This window comes from Chenopodium quinoa, unplaced genomic scaffold (genome assembly GCF_001683475.1).
Source record: "Chenopodium quinoa cultivar QQ74 unplaced genomic scaffold, ASM168347v1, whole genome shotgun sequence".
Lineage (NCBI taxonomy): Eukaryota > Viridiplantae > Streptophyta > Magnoliopsida > Caryophyllales > Amaranthaceae > Chenopodium > Chenopodium quinoa.
Window position 1 is genome coordinate 3,792,723 of NW_018742974.1, and position 24,664 is coordinate 3,817,386.

The 24,664-nt window shown below is 33.4% G+C and overlaps 1 protein-coding gene across 1 annotated transcript; it reads left to right on the forward strand.

Annotated features, from left to right (window-relative positions):
• Positions 1-11,854: 11,854 nt before the first annotated feature.
• On the forward strand, positions 11,855-12,622 carry LOC110729191. Its single transcript, XM_021908911.1, has one exon. It carries the CDS (start codon positions 11,855-11,857, stop codon positions 12,620-12,622), a length of 768 nt encoding a protein of 255 aa, XP_021764603.1.
• The last annotated feature ends 12,042 nt before the right edge of the window (positions 12,623-24,664 follow it).

Sequence of the window (24,664 nt, forward strand, 5' to 3'; positions counted from 1 at the left end):
GAGCATGTAGAAAATGGGAACACTTCTAACTATTTTCCCCGAATTTGCTTGATTTTGGTTCTACAAGACTTTTAAACCTTAGAATTTGCTTTGTTTTTGTGATTTCTATGCTTAGGAAGTTATAAATACATATATTTGACATGATTCAAGCCTTTTAAGTTCATTAGAAAGATCATGCAAAAAATAGGAAAGCTTATTCCCATTATGCCCGAATTTGCTTGATTTTGGTTCTACAAGACCTTAAAACCTTAGAACTTGCTTTTTTTTTGATTTCTATGCTTATGAAGTTATAAATACATATATTTGACATTATTCAATCCTTAATAAGTTCATTAGAAAGAGCATGTAGAAAATGGGAACGCTTCTTACTATTTTGCCCGAATTTGCTTGATTTTGGTTCTACAAGACCTTAAAACCTTAGAACTTGCTTTGTTTTTGTGATTTTTAAGATTAGGAAGTTATAAATACATATATTTTACATTATTCAAGCCTTTATAAGTTTGTTAGAAAGATCATGTAAAAAATGGGAAAGCTTCTTCCCATTTTGCGAGAATTTTGGTTGATTTTGGTTCTACAAGACCTTAAAACCTTAGAACTTGCTTTGTTTTTGTGATTTCTATGCTTATGAAGTTATAAATACATCTATTTGACATGATACAAGACTTTATAATTTCATTAGAAAGATCATGTAGAAAATGGGAAAGCTTCTTCCCATTATGCCCAAATTTGCTTGATTTTGGTTCTACAAGACCTTAAAACCTTAGAACTTGCTTTATTTTTGTGATTTCTATTCTTATGAATTTATAAGTACATATATTTGACATGATTCAGCCTTTATAAGTTCATTAGAAAGAGCATGTAGAAAATGGGAACGTTTCTTACCATTATGCCCGAATTTGCTTGATTTTGGTTCTACAAGACCTTAAAACCTTATAACTATCTTTTTTTTTTTGTGAATTCTATGATAAGGCAGTTATTAATAAATATATTTGACATTATTCAAGCCTTTATAAGTTTATTAGAAATATCATGTAGAAAATGAGAAAGCTTCTTCCCATTTTGCCCGAATTTGCTTGATTTTGTTTCTACAAGACCTTAAAACCTTATAACTTGCTTTGTTTTTGTGATTTCTATGCTTATGAAGTTATAAATACATATATTTGACATGATTCAAGCCTTTATAATTTCATTAGAAAGATCATGTAGAAAATGGGAAAGCTTCTTCCCATTTTGCCAGAATTTGCTTGATTTTGGTTCTACAAGACCTTAAAACCTTAGAACTTGCTTTGTTTTCGTTATTTCTATGCTTATTCAGTTATAAATACATATATTTGACATTATTCAAGACTTTATAAGTTCATTAGAAAGAGCATGTAGAAAATGGGAATGCATTTTACTATTTTGCCCGAATTTGGTTCTACAAGACCGTAAAACCTTATAACTTGCTTTGTTTTTGTGATTTCTATGATTAGGAAGTATTGAATACATATATTTGACATGATTCAAGCCTTTATAAGTTCATTAGAAAGATCATGTAGAGAATGGGAAAGCTTCTTCCCATTTTGCCAGAATTTGCTTGATTTTGGTTCTACAAGACCCAAAAACCTTAGAACTTGCTTTGTTTTTGTGATTTATATGCTTAGGAAGTTATAAATACATATATTTGACATGATTAAAGACTTTATAAATTCATTGGAAAGATCATGTAGAAAATTCGAAACCTTCTTTCCATTATTCCTGAATTTGCTTGATTTGTGTTCTACAAGACCTTAAAACCTTAGAACTTGCTTTGTTTTTGTGATTTATATGCTTAAGCAGTTTTAAATACTTATATTTGACATGATTCAAGCCTTTATAAGTTCATTGGAAAAAGCATGTAGAAAATGGGAACGCTTCTTACCATCTAGCCCAAAGTGGCTTGAATTTGGTTCTAGATGAACTTAACACTTTGTAAAATGCTTTGCTTTCGTATTTTCTATGGTTAGGCTTTTATAATTACATGTATTTAACATGATTTAAGCTTTTGTAGGTTTATTAGACAGAACATGGCCTGAATGGGAACATTTATATAGCCTTTAATGGCGCATTTGGTTGTTTTTATTTTCGTATACTACTTCTATTTTTTAATCTAACTTTTTTGTCTTTTGGAGTATTCGTAGGATGCATACCAGAAGAAGTTAGATGAGTGTAAAGAACAAGGAGTTGAGAAAAATCCAAATGAGATCTACTGGGAAGCAGTTGGTGGTAGGAAGAAAGGGGTGGTACCTGGCCTCGGGACGAGTTCAGACTTGTATTATGGTAGGCCCTCTCGACGGGGTGGCTGCTCATCCAATGCTTACACCTAATCAATAGTAGATCAGTTGAGTTCTCAATTTCAGAAAGAGCGCGAGGAAAACAGACAAGAAATATTACAATTAGAAGCTCGTTCTGAAGAGAGAATGTTGAAGGAGCGCGAAGAGAGCGAGCGAAGGCAACAACAATACTTTGAGGAGATGCGAACATTCATGTCTCAATTGAGCCAGGGCAACCAAAACTGCAATGAGCTTTTTGTTCCTCGACCTCCACCCCCACCTGGTAGTGGCCCCGGTGGGGCATCCGGCTCTGCTTGTGTTTAGTGCTTTTTACTTTGTAATTGACATTACTATTTCAAAACATTTATGACAGCATGTATGAATGATTACTACTTTAATATTTATACATTATTATTATTATTATTATTATTATTATTATTATTATCAGGTGTTATAATAATAATTATTATTATTATGTCAGGTGTTGGTTACCATGAACTATAAGAACTGATTTAAAACTTGCGTAGCATTGTGAGTAATAGCGACGGTTTTGATAATCCATTGGTAAATAGCGACTGAAATATGGTCGGTATTTAGAGACTGATTACCTAATTAGTCGGTTTTTACCGACCGAACTTTGAAGCTCTGAAGTTTGGCTAGATGTTATTACCGACCGATGTCCAGTCGCTGAATACTGACCACTTTATATCAGTCGGTATTTAGCGACTGCAAATTGGTCGATAATTACCGACCGAAAATCCATCGCAAAATACCGACCGATTTATATATTGGACGGTAAATACTGACTACCCTTAAATCAGTCTGTAATATAAGTATTTCGGTCGGTAAATATTTATTGACCAAAACGTAGTCGGTAAACACTAAATTACGACCAAGGTTTTACTGACCGACGTTTACCGGCTAATGTTGGTCGGTAAAACGTTTACCGACTGATTTCCAATTTTTACCGACCGATTTTTGTGGTCGGTAAAAAGGTGTTTTCTTGTTGTGTTTGGTGTATGATCACAGTGGGGTTCAAGTTTGGGGTAATGCTTGAAATATTCCATACAATATGCTGATAGGATCATTCTTATAACCTTCTTTTAACAAATACTCACTTATACGGTTATACCTAGGGGTGGGACTTCGGTCTGGCAGTTCGGTTTGACCTCGGTTTGAGTCGGTTTCGGTTTGGAGCGGTTCGGATTGAAACGGTTTAGTTTAGCTGGCGGGTCGGTTTGGTTCGGTTTGGGTTAGTCACGGCTCGGTTTGGTTTCGGTTTATTTCTTTGCGGTTTAAATTCGGTTTGGGTCATAAGCGGGTCGGTTTATAAACGATTCGGATTATGTCGGTTCGGTTTGATACGGGTCGGTTTAAGGGGCGGGTTTACCCGGGTCAATGTCAGTTCGGTTTACAGACAGTTTGGATCAAGCCGGTTTGGTTTGAAATGGGTCGGTTTAGGGGCGGATTTACCCGGGTCAATATCGGTTCGGTTTATAAACGGTGCGAATCATGTCGGTTCAGTTTGAAATGGGCCGGTTTAGTAGAGGGTTTACACAGTTCAATTGGTTCGGTTTATGAACGGTTTGGATCATGTCGGTTCGGTTTATAAGCGGTTTGGGTCATGAATTGAATTCATGATTGTTTTAAAGATCGCGTCATGACCATGATTTAATGAGTTGATACTTATAATACGATAAATCGATAATTAAGAATGTACAAATATTCAATTAGATTGATCAACAAGTGTTTTAAACTTTTAAGTTTTAATAATCAGATATGTAAATATGTTTATCGATTGTAGATTTGTAGTACATACCAATAATTCAATGAGGCAATGATACTTATGATAGTATGATAATGATACCAACCATACATTCGTACGATATGATATACATAATAATTAATCTATAATTACATATACATTAACAATATCGTATTGAATCAATTTCCATTTCCAAACATTGCATTTCATATAAATTATAACTTACACGAGATTAAATGGATTCGTTATTTAGTTTGTTACTTTATTTAGATTACTAACTCAAACAACTTAATAAGTTAAATGGACGAAATCACGAAATCACTAATTAAAGTGGTGATGAAAGCATTATGCAATACTAATGTACGAATAGTCAAATATACAACGGTTAGATTGAATGCCCATGAAAAACAATGGTTAGATTTTCATTACTTTATTAGTTATTAGTATTATTACTTATTAAGTTATTATTAGTTTTATAGTTTATTATATATACTGATATACAATCACAGACTCACAGATGTCTGATATTGTCATATTGATGAGCATTAAGCCATTAACTCATTAAGTCATTAACTATGTCGTATTGAATCAATTTCAATTTTGAAACATTTGCGTTTCTTACAATTTATAACTTATAAGTAATAAACTAATAATAATAATAATAATAATAATAATAGTAATAATAATAATTATTATAATAATATTATAATAATAGTAGTAGTAAACTAGTAATAATAATAATATTAACAAATAATTATACTAACAATAATAATAATAATAATAATAATAATAATAATAATAAATAATTAAAAAAAACGGTCAAAAAGACCTAGAAAAGCACAAAGAAAATCTAGACCGTTAGATCTAGATGAATATTCTAGAATCTACAAAAAAAAAATGAACGGTTAGATCTAACTTAGATGTTGAGATTGAATATGGACGGTTAGATCAACTGAAGTAAAACCTAAACCTAGAAAAAAAACCCACTCTCACTCTCTCAGTCATTCTCATTCACTCATTCAGCCGTTTCTCTCTCAATCTCACAATCTGTCATAGTTTCTCTCTCTAAGTTCTCAGTTTCTCACTCTTTCGTTCTGAAATTCTCAAGAATCTCAAGCTCAATTTCGTTTCATTTGTGTTTTGGATCTACATTTCTGATTTCTAGCTTTACATTCTCGTTTTTTTGTTAATTTTTGTTGTTTTCGTTTTGATTTTTTTCGTTTTTGTTCCGGTTTGTTTATTTAGGGTTTTTGTTTTCGTTTCATTTGTGTTTTGGATCTACATTTCTGATTTCTCGCTTTACATTCTCGTTTTTTTGTTAATTTTTGTTGTTTTCGTTTTGATTTTTCTCGTTTTTGTTTCGGTTTGTTTATTTAGGGTTTTTGTTTTCGTTTCATTTTTGTTTTGGATCTAAGTTCTGATTTCTGATTTCTGATTTCATATCTTCCTCTCCTTCAAGCCGTCAAACCCTAAGGTAATTTTTTTGTTAATTTATTCGATTTTTTTCGTTTTCGTTTCGGGTTTTTTTTTATTTCAAGTTCTGATAATCTACATTCTTGATTTTTTCTTTTGATCTCCAGTTCAGGTAGTTCTCCATCTTCAAATCTCCTTCAAGCCGTCAAAGGTAATTACTTTTTCCTTTTTGTTTTTTTTTTAATACAGTTTTTCTGTTTTTGTATTTGATTATTGTTGTTGTTCTTGCTTGAATATAGTCGAAATATGCCTAAAATGAGTAAAGTCTGTTGTTGATTGTATTTTTGTTTTTTACGGGAAAATGGTAGATTTGTGCTGTTTTGTTGTTTATTATGCTCGATTTAAAAGTAATGATGATGGGTTGTTCAGATTATGTGATTATTAGTGTTGGAATACATGCATTGTTTATTTATTGGGATTTTAGCTTTATATTTTTAACCCATATTGTTGGAATACAAGCATTGTATATGATTGGCTTAAAGTTAGTACTTAAAATGTACACATATGTGACTGTATCGTATATAACTTTCTATATTCTGTTAGGATATATGTTGTAATCACGTTTGTTGTATAATTCTGAATTTTGAAACATTGACTAGTGCAAATAAAATTCTGAAATATGAACTATCTATTTAGTTGAATTTTGGTATTGAGTGAATAGGATTCACTGTCGTGACTTCAGTGTCAGTCACATGAGACAATGCATGCTTAATTGCTCACTATTAGTAGAATCTGTCACTTAATTTGGTACTTATAAGTTATAAATGCTGTTTTTTTTTTGTTTCAGTCATGTCTCGCGAGTATGATGAATTTGACTATGAGAGGCAATCAAATTTTGATATTGTTAGCTCTCAAGCTGCCTCTGTCTCGGTTGATGATGCTAGTAATACCGGCACTATCAATCCTTCTGTTAATAAACGTCAAAGAACAACCATTGCTCTCTGAGAGCAATTTTAAAAAACAAAAGCTATAATTTTGAAGTTGCTTGAACTTGTTATGAGCTGCTGCCTGCTGGTAGTGCTTTTGCCTTTTGGTTGATGTCTCTGCTGAGTTGTTGCTGCTGCTGTTTTGTTGCTGCTGTTTCTTATGCTTGCTGCTGTTTTGTTGCTGCTGTTTCTTATGCTTGCTGTTTTAATTTTTCTTGAATCATCGTTGCCCTTGTCATTTATGTTGAGACTTCAATGTATATGTACTTGCTGGCAGCATTTTTCAAGTTTTAAGTTAAAACAGCCATTGCTCAGTGATGATACGATAAACGTAAATCTGAGAGCAATTTTGAAAAACAAAAATAAGTTCCTGTTGAGTCCCTTCTGCTTATATTATTCCTTGCTTCGGATAAGTTGCTGATCTGTTATTGCGTGTGCTGGTTCCTGCTTGTTGCTGCTATTTCCTCTGCTCTTGGGTGCTGGCCTGCTGCTTCAAGATTCTGCTTCAAGATTCTGCTCCCAAATCACTCACATTCTCACTCCTCCCTTCATCTTATCATGTATCATTTTTTGCAACCCTAAACTTGATGATGTTTCAGTTGATAAATCTGAAATCTAATCTGGGTAGTAGTGATAGTAGTTTCATTATGTATTGGTATATGTATTGTGAATTTTAATCAATGAAAATGGTGACTTATTTTAATTGCTTGTTGATATTACTCTAATTTTAATGTTATTTATCTCCAATCTTATGTTATCTTATTGGATGATCATGAATATCAAGGAACAATGAAGATAATTTGGGTGGACTTTATTACTGGAATGAAAAGATACAAATGATGTATCTTGTAATTAAAATAAATAAGTAATCTAAAACGATATTAATAATATCGTTGGCCTAGATCTAGGTGATATAAACCTTTGTATAAACCTAAGCCGTTTGATTAGATCTACATTTATTAACATTAATTATTTAATTGTATTTACTATTTAACCATTTAGGTTGTAAATAATTCAATTTGAATTAAGCAGTTTGTAATTGGATAAGTTTAAACAGGTTGCGATTCGAAAACAGTTCGATTTTAACGGTTTAACGGGTTATGGCAGTTCTGTTTAGACGGTTAGCGGATTATAACAGTTCGGTTTATACGTGCGGTTTAAACGGTTTCGGTTCATAAACGGGTCGGTTTAAACGGTTAGCGGGTTACAAATGGTTCGGTTTAAACGGTTTTTTTTTCGGTTTAAACGGTTTCGGTTTATAAACGGTTCGGGTCATTAACGGGTTTATAAACCATTCGGTTCGGTTTCGTGTCGGTTCGGATTTGCGCAGTTTGGTTTGTTATCGGTTTACGGTCCGTAACGGGTTGACATTGAGCGGTTCAATTCGGTTTCGGTTTGATATTGAACGGTTCAGTTCGGTTTTCGGTTTACATTTATCGGTTTATAAACGGATCGGTCCGTGATGGTTCGGTTCGGTAACGGGCGGTTTCACGGTTCGGTTTGAAAAGTCCCACCCCTAGTTATACCACATACGACTAGATTGTTTCAATCCATAAAGAAATTTGTTCAATTTTATACAGAAATGTTCTCGAGAACTAGATTTTGTTGCTTCTGGCAGCTTGAATCCTTCTAGGAGCTTCATTTAAATGTCATTATCCAGTGGGCCAAATAAATAAGCAGTGACTACATCCATCAAACGTGAGTCAAGTCCTTCTCATATTGCCAGACTAATCAGAAATCTAAAAGTAGTTGCATCCACCACAGGAGAGTATGTCTCCTCATAATCAATACCAGGTCTTTTTGAGAATCCTTGTGCAACTAATCGTGCCTTATATCTTACAACTTCACCCTTTTCATTATCCCACTGGCTTTACACCTTCAGGTGTACGAACTACAGGTCTGATACTTCTCTTTTTTCAAGAGATTTTAATTTTGCTTCAATTGCTTTTTTCCATTTTGGCTAATCATTTCTTTGTCTACATTCATCAATGGATTTTGGTTCATGATCCTCATTATTATCCATACATCTAATGCTATATTTCATGCAAAAACATCATCGACGTCGATTTGATTTTGGTTCCATGTAATTCCGGACATCATCGACCATCCTACTCTTCTTGTGTTCTGTGTTTCAATGCTTGAAGACAAGCATTGGTCTAGCTTGGGGGAGTTTGATAAGTCGTATATTGAGCGTGTTTTTAGAGTTCATTTAGGTAGTTTTCAAGCTTAGATTAATTGTTCATAGCTTATTTTAGCTTGTTTTGATTTGGTTGTGATCATGTTGTGCTTTTATGGGTAGTTTCATTGTTTTTGATGTATTTCAGGATGAACGAGACTAATTTGGATGGTCACGAGAGTTTGCTAAGATGGAAGAGTGATGATACCCGTGTCCGCCCTGGCAGGGCAACATTGCCCTGGCAACCAGGGCAAAAGGAAGGAGAAGAGAAGAGCAAAGTAGTACATAGATGTATCTTACCCCCATCGCCCTCGAGGGCAACATTGCCCGGGCAGCCAGGGCGAAGAAGAAAAGAAGTGAAGAATTCAACTCCCATCCGCCCGAACCGGGCGGCATTGCCCTGGCAGACCGGGCGGGCAGATTATTGTGCGAGGATTGAGTTTGTCTCTCGCGCCCGACCGGGCGGCTTTGCCCGGTCTGACCAGGCGGAGTTTCGCGAAGCGTATTTTTACTATTTTCGGGTATCTTATTTTAAGGGTTATAAATACCCTTTTTAAACCCCGACTTAAGATACTTAGTTATTATTTTCCAGCTTTAAAACCTTCATAAGAACCCTAATATTCTCTCTAGATCTAGATTAATTTGCACTTTCAAGTTTTGATCTTTGTTCATCAACAATTGGTACTTTTCTTCATTCAAGTAATTGGTATTCATCTTTATTTCTTCTTTTACTTTTAATTGCTTATTAATCATGTTTTCTTCATTGATTATTGTTTTGCTTTCATTAATATGTGTGAGTAGTTTCTTTATTCCAAGATCTAGTAGAACCCGAATATGATTAATGCATGATTTGATTCTTTAAATTCTCTAATAATAATTGTAATTGATATGCTTAATTGATTATGCGATGCCAATACTAGATTAGGGATAATTGGTATTGTTATTAATCCTTTGTTTTAATCGCAACGGGAGTTGGGTTTTGACGGATTTGAATAAATCAATTAAGGGTTTGAAGCTCATCACAGGAGTAGTTGAATGGATGATTAGGAAGTTAGAGTAATGTGCTTAAGGTCTTTAATTTACATGATTCCACGGAAGTAAGCTTGATTGTGATTAGAGAAGCCATTGATAACTCGGGAGAGACCATTGGTATTATTCATGGATTACTTTTCCTCATTAAACAATTGAATTATGTGTTAGGGGCAGAACGACTATTGCATTAATTGTATTTGTGGTGAAGCTTGATCTTGGATGTTTTTAGCATTGATTTGTCATATTGTTTTGATTTAATTGTTTTAATTAGTTCTTAGATATTGATTCTCACTTATTTGATTTGGTTACTTGCTTAGTAATTGCTTGAGTCTATTTAATTAGTTGAACCATAGTCTTTTGGGATCCGACCCTTGCTTTCCCGTCTACATAGTAGTGGTCTAGTTAGGTTTATTTTTGTTAGGTACGCGAAACTCCTATCAAATTTAGGCGTCGTTGCCAGGGACTAAAGGTTTCATTCTAGTTATTTGTGATTCGTTTTACTAAGCATATATTTTGTTTCTTCGGCTATTGTTCCTTGTGTCTTTGATCTCCTGTTTTAGTTTCTTTGTTGCATGCAAACTCGAAGTTCAGGTTCAGATGATTTAACACCTTTTGATTCTGAGCTCGAAGTTACTGCAAGAAGACGAAGAGGTAGAAGAAGGAGAAATCGAAATATAAGAAACATGTTCGACCCAGGAACAAAATCTCTTTTGGAGTATGGTATTCCGGATACAACAACCGGATTTCTCTCCAGTATTGTTAGACCACCTGTCACCGCTTAGAGTTTTGAATTGAAGCCCCAGTTCATACCATTCATCTCTAGTGATTCTTTTGCGGGCTCACCGAAAGATTGCCATGTGACTCACATAGATTGTTTCTTGGAGAAATGTGACACTTTGAAGCTCAATGGTGTCACTGATGATGCTATTAGACTACGCCTTTTCCCTTTTTCACTACAGGATAGAGCAAGGGAGTGGTTACGAGATGAAGGTATTGGTTCTTTTGATACGTGGGATAAGCTTGTCAAGGCCTTCTTAGTGAAATTTTTGGGGCAAGAGAAAACTGCAAAATTAAGAAACGAGCTATCTACCTTCCATCAATCTAATGATGAATCCTTATATTAGGCATGGAGAAGGTTTAAGCGATTGCAGAGACAATGCCCTCACCATGGTATTCCAGAATGGATGTTGATCCAAACATTCTATAATGGTTTAACCCATGAGTTTCGCATATACATTGATGCTGCGTCTGGAGGTTCTATCATGACGAAGAATCCAACCGATGCGAAGGATTTGATTGAGAAGATGGCGGCTAATGATAATTACCATCCAAGGGGAAGAAATGCTATCAACACAGGTAATAAACATGATGTTGATGCGCTAATCATGTTGACTAGTTCTGTGCAGACACTAACTCATAAAGTCAATCAACTCCAAGCCGAGTCCCCTCGACCCTCGATGGAAACTTGTCAGATGTGTGGATTATAAGGCCACACCGCGCGGGAGTGTCAGGCCAATTATGATGGAATGACGATTGAGAAAGCTAATGCTTTCTATACCACGACCTCCATAAGGCCATTTGATGAAGAAAGGAGAAATCATCAAGGGTTCTCATACAAGAACACTCAAGCTATAGCAAATCCTCCACCACCAGCTTTTCAAGCAAGGGAACCTTTCAATCATCATCCCATGCCCCAACTATCACCTCAATCTTCAAATCTTGAATCCGTTATGGAGACTTTTGCTACTTCCCAACACCAACAACAAGAGCTTATATCAAAGCAATTTGAGTTACAAGCAAAGAAGAATGAATATTTTGAAAACTCGATCCAACTGCTCGTTGCTCAAAATAAAAGGATAGAAACTCATCTTTCTCAACTATCACAACAAGCGAGTCATCTATCAACTCTTCAAGATCAAGCAAAAGTCCAAACGAAACAATGCAATGCAATTTTCGTGAAGAGAGATGGATTGACTACGAGGGGATTAGAGGAGAAAGTGTGCAATCTGGAGTCGAAAACTGAATTGCGTGAGAATGAAGGTCCCAAATATGTTGATCCACACGATTATGAGGAACCGATGCCTTTCCCGCAAAGGTTATCAAAAGCCGTGCTTGATAAGCATTTTGGGAAGTATTCTGAGACTCTTAAGAAGGTATATGCTACCATTCCTTTTCTGATCTTGTAATTCAAATGCCTCAATTTGCAAATTTTGTGAAAGGAATTCTAGATCATGATCATAATGATAAGAAATTAGAGAGTTTGGTAGTAAATGAGAAATGTCCTGATCCTTTACATGATAGCTTACCACCTAAATTGCATGATCCTGGTAGTTTTACTATCCCTTGTATGATAAACGAAACATATTTTGATAGGGTCTTGTGTGATCTGGGTGCTAGTGTTAACTTAATGCCTTCTTCAGTGTATGACAAATTAGGTTTGAAAAACCTTAAACCCTCTCCTATATCTCTTCATATGGCTGATAGAACTGTTAGACTCCCTAAGGGTGTAGTTGAAGATGTATTAGTTGGGATTGGTGAACTTGTTTTTCCTGTTGACTTTGTTGTAGTGGATATGAAAGAAGACCATAAGATCCCACTCATCTTTGGTCGCCCTTTTCTTGCTACAAGTCAAACTTTAATAGATGTTCCTAAAGGACAAGTGACCATTAGAGCTCAAGATAAACAAGTTGTGTTTAAGCTTTTCAATGACCATAATTTTACTTTTGATGGTGGTACTTGTTTGAGAATCGATTCTACTAACCTTTTGGTTGATAAGTGTATTTATAATAGAAATCCTGTGAGCAAAAAGGACAATATTCCACCACATGATGTGTTTAGTTACATGAAGGTCAATTCGAATACAAAGCACATCAACTCTAATTTGAAGGAGTCGTTTGGAGGTGGATATATTGATGAGAAATACCACAGAGTATCTTCTCCGTGTGGTGACCCAGGTTGAGCTACTAAAGAGGGGTTGAGCTAAAGACCTTAAACAAGCGCTAAATGGGAGGCAACCCATTTCCTTTTTTTGTTTTATTTTCCTTTTAGTTTCTTTTTTTTATTTTTATTTTTATTTTTTTAGTGTCTTGGGGTTATGATGTGACGTTATTTTGAGGGCGGTCCCAGCTCCGCCCTTAGGTATGATCCCTCCTCTGCCAGTAGGGCCTAGTTTTCTTTTTCCCTTACCTGTTCTTATTCAATATATGTTCACATTGGGGACAATGTGAAGTTTAGCTTGGGGGAAGGATTACTTTATGCTTTGGGTTCTTTATACGACTATGCCTCGATGATGATATGTAATATATGTGTGATTTTAAAAATTGAAAAACTTGTTTTTGAAAACCCATTCACTGATTGATTTGGAATTGAACTTGTTTGTGGCTAGAATGGTCTCCCCGCTCGACCAATATGGATAGCTTGAGTACCTATGTGAGACTTTTGAGCCATTTTTGACTGATACATCTTATTTCAGCCATTCTTTTTTTCATGTGTGTTAGATTTTCCTTCATGTAATTTGATTCTTGGATTTTCTTTGCGATTATTTGAGACTTATGATGCAATGTGGAAGAGTGATTTAAGTTCCTTTTAGATAATTAGAGCCAAAACTTCTTAGGTGTTTGATGCTTATTCTATTTTCGTTTTATTTTACATTAACTCTTAGGATGAACCAATTTGAGCCATGATTCCCCTTCTTTGACGCCTTACATGTTATGCCTTAGAGCCTTTTTGTAGGTTTATTTGATGGAGAATCAATGTATTATTTATGCCCTGTTGAGTTGTGTTTGGAAAATAAAAGAGAAAGAAAAAAAGAAGTTAGAAAAAAAGAGCAAAAATGAAAAAATTCAGAAAAATAAGTTTGTGTATGCTCTAAGTTTCAAAAAAAAAACAAAAAAAAAAAGAAAAAAAATTGAAAAAATGAGAAAATGAGAATGAATTAAAAAAAAAAAAAAAAAAAAAAAAAAAAAAAAAAAAAAAGAAGAAGCAATGTATGTCATGTAAATCAATGTTGTCTTGTGAATAAAAGTGAGAATAAGGGCATGCTTATATGTTGTGCGGAGGATATAAGGTTGGTTTGAACCCGACATTTGGCTATGTAGTGGGATTAGGATTTTTGTTATTTTTGAGCACCACATTCCCAAATGACATCGTCTAACCCCATATAACCAAGCCTACCCTTATTTAGGATCTCATGACTTCCGTACTTGCATCATTGCATTACAAGTGGAGAAAATCTATGAGCAAATCTAAAGAGGAAAATTGCATGAAGTCAACGTGCATAATTGCAATTAGGATGAGTGATTTCTTATTCTAACCCTTATAAACACATGAGTGGCTTATTTATTTTATTTGCACAACTAAAGTGAGATGCTATTCATATATGACTGAGTTGGTTAGGGGAGATGTGTGGAAAGATTGGTTGTCAATTCCGAATGCTTGAAGTTTATGGTGGTTTTATAATCACTAACTTGCATTTCTTTTTTTTCACTTGGTTTTAATTCGTTCGCACATATATTCTTGCTTGAGGGACCATCCTGCTCTTCTTGTGTTCTGTGTTTCAATGCTTGAAGACAAGCATTGGTCTAGCTTGGGGGAGTTTGATAAGTCGTATATTGAGCGTGTTTTTAGAGTTCATTTAGGTAGTTTTCAAGCTTAGATTAATTGTTCATAGCTTATTTTAGCTTGTTTTGATTTGGTTGTGATCATGTTGTGCTTTTATGGGTAGTTTCGTTGTTTTTTATGTATTTCAGGATGAACGAGACTAATTTGGATGGTCACGAGAGTTTGTTAAGATGGAAGAGTGATGATACCCGTGTCCGCCCTGGCAGGGAAACATTGCCCTGGCAGCCAAGGCAAAGGAAGGAGAAGAGAAGAGCAAAGTAGTACATAGATGTATCTTACCCCCATCGCCCTGGAGGGCAACATTGCCCTGGCAGCCAGGGCGAAGAAGAAAAGAAGTGAAGAATTTAACTCCCATCTGCCCGGACCGGGCGGCATTGCCCTAGCAGACCGGGCGAGCAGAGTATTGTGCGAGGAGGCGAGTTTGTCTCTCGCGCCTGACCGGGCGGCTTTGCCCGGTCTGACCGGGCTGAGTTTCGAGAAGCGTATTTTTACTATTTTCGGGTTTCTTATGTTAAGGGTTATAAATACCCTTTGTAAACCCCGACTTAAGATACTTAGTTATTATTTTCCAGCTTTAAAACCTTCATTAGAACCCTAATATTCTCTCTAGATCTAGATTAATTAGCACTTTCAAGTTTTGATCTTTGTTCATCAACAATTGGTACTTTTCTTCATTCAAGTAATTGGTATTCATATTTATTTCTTCTTTTACTTTTAATTGCTTATTAATCATGTTTTCTTCATTGATTATTATTTTTGCTTTCATTAATATGTGTGAGTAGTTTCTTTATTCCAAGATCTAGCGGAACCCGAATATGATTAATGCATGATTTGATTCTTTAAATTCTCTAATAATAATTGTAATTGATATTCTTAATTGATTATGCTTATGCCAATACTAGATTATGGATAATTAGTATTGTTATTAATCCTTTGTTTTAATCGCAACGGGAGTTGGGTTTTGACGGATTTAAATAAATCAATTAAGGTTTAAAGTTCATCACGGGAGTAGTTGAATGGATGATTAGGAAGTTAGAGTAATGTGCTTAAGGTCTTTAATTTACATGATTCCACGAAAGTAGGCTTGATTGTGATTAGAGAAGCCATTGATAACTCGGGAGAGACCATTGGTATTATTCATGGATTACTTTTCCTCATTAATCAATTGAATTATGTGTTAGGGGCAGAACGACTATTGCATTAATTGTATTCGTAGTGAAGCTTGATCTTGGATGTTTTTAGCATTGATTTGTCATATTGTTTTGATTTAATCGTTTTAATTAGTTCTTAGATATTGATTCTCACTTATTTGATTTGGTTACTTGCTTAGTAATTGCTTGAGTCTATTTAATTAGTTGAACCATAGTCTCTTGGAATCCGACCCTTGCTTGCCCGTCTACATAGTAGTGGTCTAGTTAGGTTTATTTTTGTTAGGTACGCGACACGCCTATCAATAATGATAATTCATTCCATTTAATTTCCTTTTCCAACTCTCTCTTTTCTCCCCCTAATGTTGGGAAAATTGACTCGTTAAAAATGACAATTTGCAAAAGGAGCTGTAAATAAATCCCTTGTTGTAGGCTCAAGATATTTAATTATTGACGGGGATTCAAACCTAACATATATTCCCAACCTCCTTTTAGGACCCATCTTAGAGCGTTGTGGTGGAGCTATTGGAACATAAACCGCACATCAAAAATTCTTAGATGGGAAATATTTGGTTCCTGACCATAAACCAATTGTAATAGGGAGAACATGTGATAACTTGTTGGCCTAATGCGAATTAGTGCTGCTGCATGTAATATAGCATGTCCCCAAGCAGAAATTGGGAGATTGGATTTCATAAGCAATGGTCTAGCAATTAACTAAATGCGTTTAATTAATGACTGTGCGAGACCATTTTGTGTATGAACATGTGCTACAGGATTTTTAACATTTATCCCCATGGACATGCAATAATCATTGAAAGCGTGAGATGTAAATTCACCTGCATTATCAAGCCAAATAGTCTTAATGGGAGTTACTGGAAAATGTGCCCTTAACTTAATCAATTGGGCAAGTAATCTCACAAACGCCATACGAATTGATAACAAGGACACATGTGACCATCTAGTTGATGCATCAATTAAAACCAAATATCTAAATGGTCCACATGGGGGATTTATGAGCCCATAAATATCTCCTTGTATGCGTTCCTGAAAACTAATTGATTCAAAAATAATTTTAGCTGGTGATGGGCGAATTATCAACTTGTCTTCTGAGCAAGCAGCACATGAAAAATTATTATGAAGAATCTGCTGGCTCTTCAAAGAATGTCCACATGAATTCGTAATTATTTTTCGCATCATTATTGAACCGGGATGGCCTAACTGGTCATGCCAAACAACAAAATTATCAGTAAACTTCTTGTTTACTATAGCGTGAGTTTCAATAGTATTGATTTTTGTGTAGTACAAACTACTGGAGAATGTAGGGAGTTTCTCCAAAACATGTTTTGTGCCTTGAGTTATATTCGTGATTTGAAGAAATTCGTGATTTGAATTCGTTATTTTCTTCATTGATTGTCTCAATATGATAACCATTGTTGCTAATATCCTTAAAACTTAATAAATTTCTTAATGACAATGGGGAGTATAAAGCATCAATTATTTTAATTTTAGTTCCCCAAGGCAATTTTATACTGGCTCTTCCAGAGCCCTCAATGATATTTGTACTACCCGATATGGTACTCACATGAATCCTTTTCATCATCAAATGAGAGAAATACTTTTTATTTTTGAGTATTGTATGAGAAGTTGCACTATCGGCAAGACATAATTCTTCACCATTCATAGCAAACTGAAATTGAGTAATATACATGTTCTTCATGAAATAAAATACATGTTAAATTATTAAGCATAAAAATAAAGATGATAAATAAATAAATCAATAAAAACACTCAAATAGTTTATAAATTTATAAAGCAAAAGTCCTTATTACAGCCATAGAAATTAACTTAAGTAAATCACTAGAATAAGCAAACATAGGTCTAATACTTAAAACTAACACAAAACAATAAAATTTTAATTATCCCCTTCTGGGGCAGTGAAGAAATCAGCAACTTCTAAATGAGTTGTACAACCAAAATCAAAATTATTCCCTTCCGGGGAAGTAAGGAAATCAGCAACATCGAATTGATTTGCATTGCCAAAATCAATATCACCTTCACCATCGTCAAGAACAAGGTTTGCCTCAACTTTATTTCATTTCTTCAATGATTCTTGGTAAAGTTCTACAAGATGCTTTGGAGTTTTACAAACCCGAGACCAATATCCTTTTCCTCCACAACGATAACATATATTGGTATCACTTTTCTCTTTATCATCCCTACGTTACCACTTCTGGTGGGAATGTGAGTTTGTGAAATGACCACCACGACCTCTACTATATCCACGTCCATGACCCCGGCCGCGCCATTGGCCACGACCGCGACCTCTACATTGACCACTACTGTCGGAGTGGTCTTTGTTTTTAGTTTCTTTCCCGTTATGAGTTGTCACAATCGCTTAAGGGAATGGAATAGAGCCAGTAGGACGTGATTCATGATTTTTCAATAACATCTCCTTATTTTGCTCAGTCACAAGAAGACAAGATATTTATTCAGAATATTTTTGAAAGCCTTTTTCTCTATATTGTGTCTGCAGGACAATATTATTAGCATGGAAAGTGCAGTATGTCTTTTCAAGCAATTCTGCATCAGTAATATTTTCTCCACATAATTTCAATTGAGAGGTTATTTTAAATATAGCTGAGTTATATTCACTAACAGATTTAAAATCTTGAAATCTCAAATTCAACCAATCATAACGAGCTCTAGGTAGTATTACTGTTTTTTTGGTGGTTATACCTTTCCTTTAGATTACTCCAAAGGATTTGTGGGTCTTTCACAGTTAAATATTCATTTTTGAGTCCTTCATGACCTTTGCCTTATCTTGGAGTGTTGCTTCATTACCCTCCTTAATGGTTTCACCAAGGCCTTTAGCATCTAGGTGTATTTCAGCATCTAACACCCATGATAAATAGTTCTTTCCAGTAATATCAAGGGCCACAAATTCAAGCTTGGTAAGGTTCGACATATTTCACTATACAAAATATAGTTCAAAATTAGATCTCATAAAATATCAAACATATACATATCAAATTATAATTTTGTTGATAATAAAAAGCATTAATATGTATTGGAAAAATAAAATTAAGCAGTATATTATAACCAAATTATGCATAATATAAAGGTGTTGTAAAATAGAATTAGAGACCAAAATACTTATCAATAGTAATGCCGAATTAAAGAAACGAATCAACGAAGGAAAATGTTGTAGAACTAAAATAAACCATGATAATAAATTAAATTAATAGCAATCATGATAATGTATAGAAGAAAATACTAGTGTACTACTCACAGTTGGTAATCAAATTATGAATTATAATACAATTATTAGAGATCATTAGAGACTACATTATATGATAACGTGACAACAAAGAACAACCAAAATCTTCTAACACAAATATGTAAATTTATCCAAATTATCACTCACTACACCTATTGGAATAAAATGTCATCAACCAAAATAGCAATCAGGACCAAAAATTTCATGATTATGATCAACGCATGCATGATAATGATGATTGTATCTATGATAAAATAATAATAATTGCAATCAAATCATGCAATATTTATCCATGATAAAATAATCTATTAGAACAAAATAGCTTAATCAATACAAAGTGATGAAACTTACCTTAGCTTAACGGGAAAAAAAAAATAATGTGTACGAAGTACTATATATATTGTTTGATTAATGTTTTCTTTGATTCCCGATAACTAAAGCAATGGTGCTGATAACGTATTATACATACATAGCTACTGTATTATACATACGTACTATATATATTATTGAAGAGTTACAATGTGAACTAAAGGCATATGGAGGTTACAAATGAAGTTACTGTAAACACAAATTTTAAATCTGCAAAATATAAATTCAAAATAAATGGAACAAAGTGTTAATTTTATTAATTTGATAATTTATGGGTACAATCTCTAATTTGCTCCTCTTATTCGATCTCCACTTTGACTTTGATGTAATTCACGGATTGACTTGATTCTCGAACGAGGGCCATCGAGGCTTGATCTCGATCGAAGATTTGATGCAGACCTTTGACTTATGTTCTTGTTTGAGGGCTGACGAGGCTTGATCTCTATCGAAGATATTTGATGTAGACCTTTGACTTGGGTAGTTGATTGAGGGCCGACGAGGCTTGATCTCGATCAATTACTATTTGATGCAGAGGTTGAACATATGTTCTTGATGATTTAAATTTCTTCTTTATTTCGTGTTAAGGGCCTTCGAGGCTTGATCTCTTCCACGGGTGATCTTCTAGAGTAGAACTGCACGTCAAATGCTTGTTCTTCTTCTTCTAGGTTTTGAGAGGTTTTCTCTGTAGAGGTTTGGAGTATCTGAGAGGTTTTCTCTGTATTTTTTATATCCTTGTTTACTCTAGGTTTTTCCTCTCTCTCTAGGTTTTCCTCCCCCTCTTCGAATGAAGTAGAGAGCCTCTATTTATAGGATGAAACACCCCTAAGGTTAGGGTTAGATTTACATTAGAATTGGGCTTTTAATATTGAGTTGGACTATTATAACCTTAAAAAAATTTAATTAAAATGGGCTAATCTAGCTTATTTCACCCAAATTAATTAATTTAAATAAATAGTCGAGGAATCATAAAGTCAATAATTTGACCTTGACCCGTATATATCCAATGTGGCACATGTATAAATTTTATGTGCCTACAATTACAAAGACACTTAAGATAGTCATTATAAAGAGATAGTTACAAGCTATAATGGGCACACATTATTATTTGTAACAGAGCAAGGGATTTATAGATTGTTGGACTATTTTAATACCCCCATATGCAAGGATTAGGGGGAGATAGTGTTTATTTCATTGTTTTTATGTAATCCTTGCACATGAATAATTATATATGTTGATTGCCATTTTGGTACATACACTAGCATAAATATCTATAATTTATTTTATAGAGGTGGTCACATGATAATAAAATATTTAGAAATGATAAGTTTTGGATATGATATATTGGACCATGAGGTAGTATATCTTTATAAATCGTTTACATTATAAAATTTTTGTGATTTAGGTAACTTAACCATGTCATTATATTAACTTAATTTTATATTTTTAATTACATTTGATTACGTTCATGCCTTGATTAAAGCCAACTTATTTCAACACTTTTGTCCAAAATTGATTGAAGGAAAAAAATTACTTGATTAATAATTTTCAGTCGTTCCAAATAATAAGTAATAATATCGCATTGTTAGTGAAAACAAAATAATTATATTATTTTTTTTCAAAATACTATTATTCGTGTAATTGGGGAAATGCATAGATTTGATTTTTTTTTTTACCATTATATCAATTTTGCAACTAATTTTTCATTTCATGGTAAATATATTGATTTATTTTATAAATTTGTAAAGATTAATTTCATAATGCGTAAACAAAGTTGGTGATTATCGAAATAGAAGATAAATGAAATATATTTTTTTTTATTAATAATATGTTTATGTGTATTTTTAATGTTCTTATCAAAATATTTATTAGGGGAATAAATTACAAAAAAAAATTTAAAAAAAAATTTCCTTAACAAACGATAGAAAATTAATCAAAATATTACTCTATCCGTTTTTAAATACTTGCTCCATTTCTCCATGCACAGAGTTTTAGGAGAAATGGGAGAAAATAATAATATATGGAGGTAGTGGGGTAAGTAGAAGAATAAAAAATTGTAAAAAGCAGAAAAGCAAAAGTAGTGGAGAGGATTGGAGGAGAGAAAATATGTGGTGGATCCACTAGGTGAGAGAAATTAGTTACATAATGTAAATGCTTTCCAAATAAGGAAATGAAGCAAGTATTTAAAAACGACCGAAAAAGAAAAATGAAGAAAGTATTTAAAAACGGAGAGAGTATTAATAAGACACTTTTATTTAATATCAGTATAAAAAAAACAAAAAAAGTACTCCCTTCGTTTTTAAATACTTGCTTCACTTTCCTTTTTCAGCCGTTTTTAAATAATTGCTCCATTTCCTTATTTGGAAAGCTTTTACAATATTAAATTAACTAGGTTAATCCCGTGCGATGCACGATTTTATAATAAGAATTAAATTATAAATTTTTAACACATATTGAAAGAAATTAACTACTTCCTCCATTTTCCTAATATGAATATACAATTCCCAAAAGTGCATAATTTACATATTTGATTAGGAAATTTCAATTAAATTATATTATTAACTATTGTTAACAAATCATAAATAACTAAATAACATAATATCTGTAGAAAACATAAAATTTAAAAATTCAAATGGAATTTTATTTTCAAAGGAATGTTAAATAGGGTAGCTTGTAAAGGAAAAATATGAAATCATCCATGCATTTTGGAGGGAAAAAATAAAATAAGAAAGTGACACGTAGGAAGTGATGACATTAGCGGTTGTTATTTTATTATATATATAGATATAGATATAGATTTGTCTAACCAAGTGGATCAACAATATTAATTCCACATTCTCTTTCCTCCAATTCTCTCCACTACTTTTGGTTTTTACAATTTTTTATTCTTCCACCAATCCCACTACCTCCATATTTTATTACTTTTTTAATTTTTTCCTAAAATTCTGCGCATGAAGAAATGGAGCAAGTATTTAAAAACGGAGGGAGTACTTGGTATGAACCATACCACATATGGACCTAGGCCCCGTTCTTTAGAGATGCTCTGCTTTGCTCTGCTCTTCTCTACTCAAATCAAATCTGCTCTGCTCAAAAGAAATCTGCTTTGCTCTGCTCTACACTACTTTGCTCTGCTCTGCTCTATTTTCAAATAATAATTAATAATAACAATAATAATTAATATTCAATAATAATAATTAATATTGTATTGATGATAATAATTTATTATTTTGAAATAATTATACAGTAATAATTATTAATATTAAAAATAATTAATATTTATTAATCATAATAATAATTAATAATAATAGTTATCATTATTAATATTTAATAATTCAAATTATTAAGAATTAATATTTAATAATATTATTAATTAATAATTTCTAATAATTATAACAATTCTTTCAAATAAATAAATAATAATAATAACAATTAATAACAATTTCTTGTATAAACATTTGATATTAGATTCACAATGTGTAGACACATTATATGTATGTGGGTATTGATTGTTAGTTCATTGAGTTGAATTATTTTTCAAATCTTTCCATACAATTTAGGAAAAATTGCTAAAAATAATACAACCTTTGGCCCATTCTTTTTTAATAATACAACCTTTGGATTATTTTGTTATAATACAACCTTTAGGGGGTGTTCATTTTAAACAAGATAAAATCAAATTTTTGGTGGACTTTGAGGTTAAGAAAGGGGACGGATGAGTTTTTGGTGGTGGGGACGAGGAAGGATGGAATACCCCCTTCCCTTCTCCCACCTCAAAACTCACCGAAAATTTGATTTTATCTTGTTTAAAATGAACACCCCCTTAAGGTTGTATTATTACAAAATAATCAAAAGGTTGTATTATTAAAAAAGAATGGGACAAAGGTTGTATTATTTTTAGCAATTTTTCCTACAATTTAAGAATTAAAAAAAGAGAGGTTATTTTCAAGTAGTACTTTGTATATCATTATTATTTTTATGGTTAAAAATATTTTATTAAAACAAATTTATAAGTAAAATCATTATTACTCATTAAATCATTTTATTTTAAAATTCTGGTGAAATAAATATAAGCAAAATGTTGTCTTTTCTCTTTCTACTATTAACATATGTTAAATATGGTATACATATATTTCACTCACCTAAATCAATGGTATATGCACTAAGTAATAGTAATAGTAATAGTAATAATAATAACAACAACATTAATAATAATAATAATAATAGTAATAGTAATAGTAATAGTAATAGTAATAGTAATAGTAAAAAATAGTAATAGTAATAGTAATAACAAAAACAACATTAATAATAATAACATTAATAATAGTATAATAATAACATTAATAATAGTATTAATAATAATATTAATAATAGTATTAATAATAATATTAATAATAGTAATAGCAGTGATAGTAATAATAATAATAATAATAATAATAATAATAATAATAATAATAATAATAATAACAGGACTGTGGAGACTGACCTTTTGAGTAACCCTAGTGAGATCGCTACCCCCAGACTCATGAAAAAATTGGCAGATATATATTTCACGAAGGTCACTGCATCTGCGGATTCCACTTTCTCCTTATCTCCGCGTCAGGTTGCCTTATGGAAGTCCCAGCAGGGGATCACTTTTCGACCTGGTTGCGGACGGTCCCGATATCGGGTTTGGGACATACTATGAATGGTAAGACTTACCGTAGTGTTCTTTGCTATCGATTGGGTGTTCCTTTGTTCTCCGTTTCAACACCGTGTTCTGCTTGCTCAAGGGTTTTTGATGGAGATATTTATAGCGATCATGCAGTGTCTTGTGCTGGGATGGTAGGTATTAAGCATCGGCACAACGTTGTTCGTGATACCCTTGTTGATATTTGTTTTTGGTCCGGGATTTCTGCTCGAAAGGAGGTTAACGTTGGGTTAACTAGTGGGAACGACGGGGCGCTACGACCAGCAGATGTGTTGCTTTATTCCTGGGATAGAGGTTGTGATGTATGTGTCGACTTGACGGAGTCTTCACCTTTACACAATCGGGGTTGTCTAACTTCGTTCCTGGTCATGTTGTGTCGGCGGCAGCTCAGCGGAAGCGGACAAATATGGGGCACGTTACAGGGCTATTGGTTATGGTTTTCTTCCTTTTTCCTTTTCTTCGTTAGGGGAATTAGATAAGGATGTTATTGCGTTGCTGAAACAGGTTCAGGTGTTCGCTAAGACGCAGGATATTGGTGCTCGTGCAGCTGCTCACATCTTCAGTAGGATCGGATTCGCTATTGCTAGAGGGGCGGGGGCCCAGATTGTATCTCGGCTCCCTACCAATTTTTTGTAAATTGATTGAATTTGCAGGTTTTAATGTTGATGATAATAATAATAATAATATTAATAGTATTAATAATAATATTGAAATCTGCTCTCGGCTCGGCTCTGCTATCTTGAAATCTACTCTGCTGAAATTTAATCTGCCCTGCTCTGCTATACCAGAAGCTTAAAATAATAGGGCCCTAGTATACTTACTCCATTGTCCACTCTCCTTCCTCCCCGTCTACAAGATAGTCCCAAACTTAAAACCAAAATCATTCTATTCATCACTTTTT

What these genes read in the sequence shown, in the direction of transcription:
- LOC110729191 (XM_021908911.1), top strand. Translation starts at nt 11,855, where the DNA reads ATGCCTCAATTTGCAAATTTTGTGAAAGGAATTCTAGATCATGATCAT.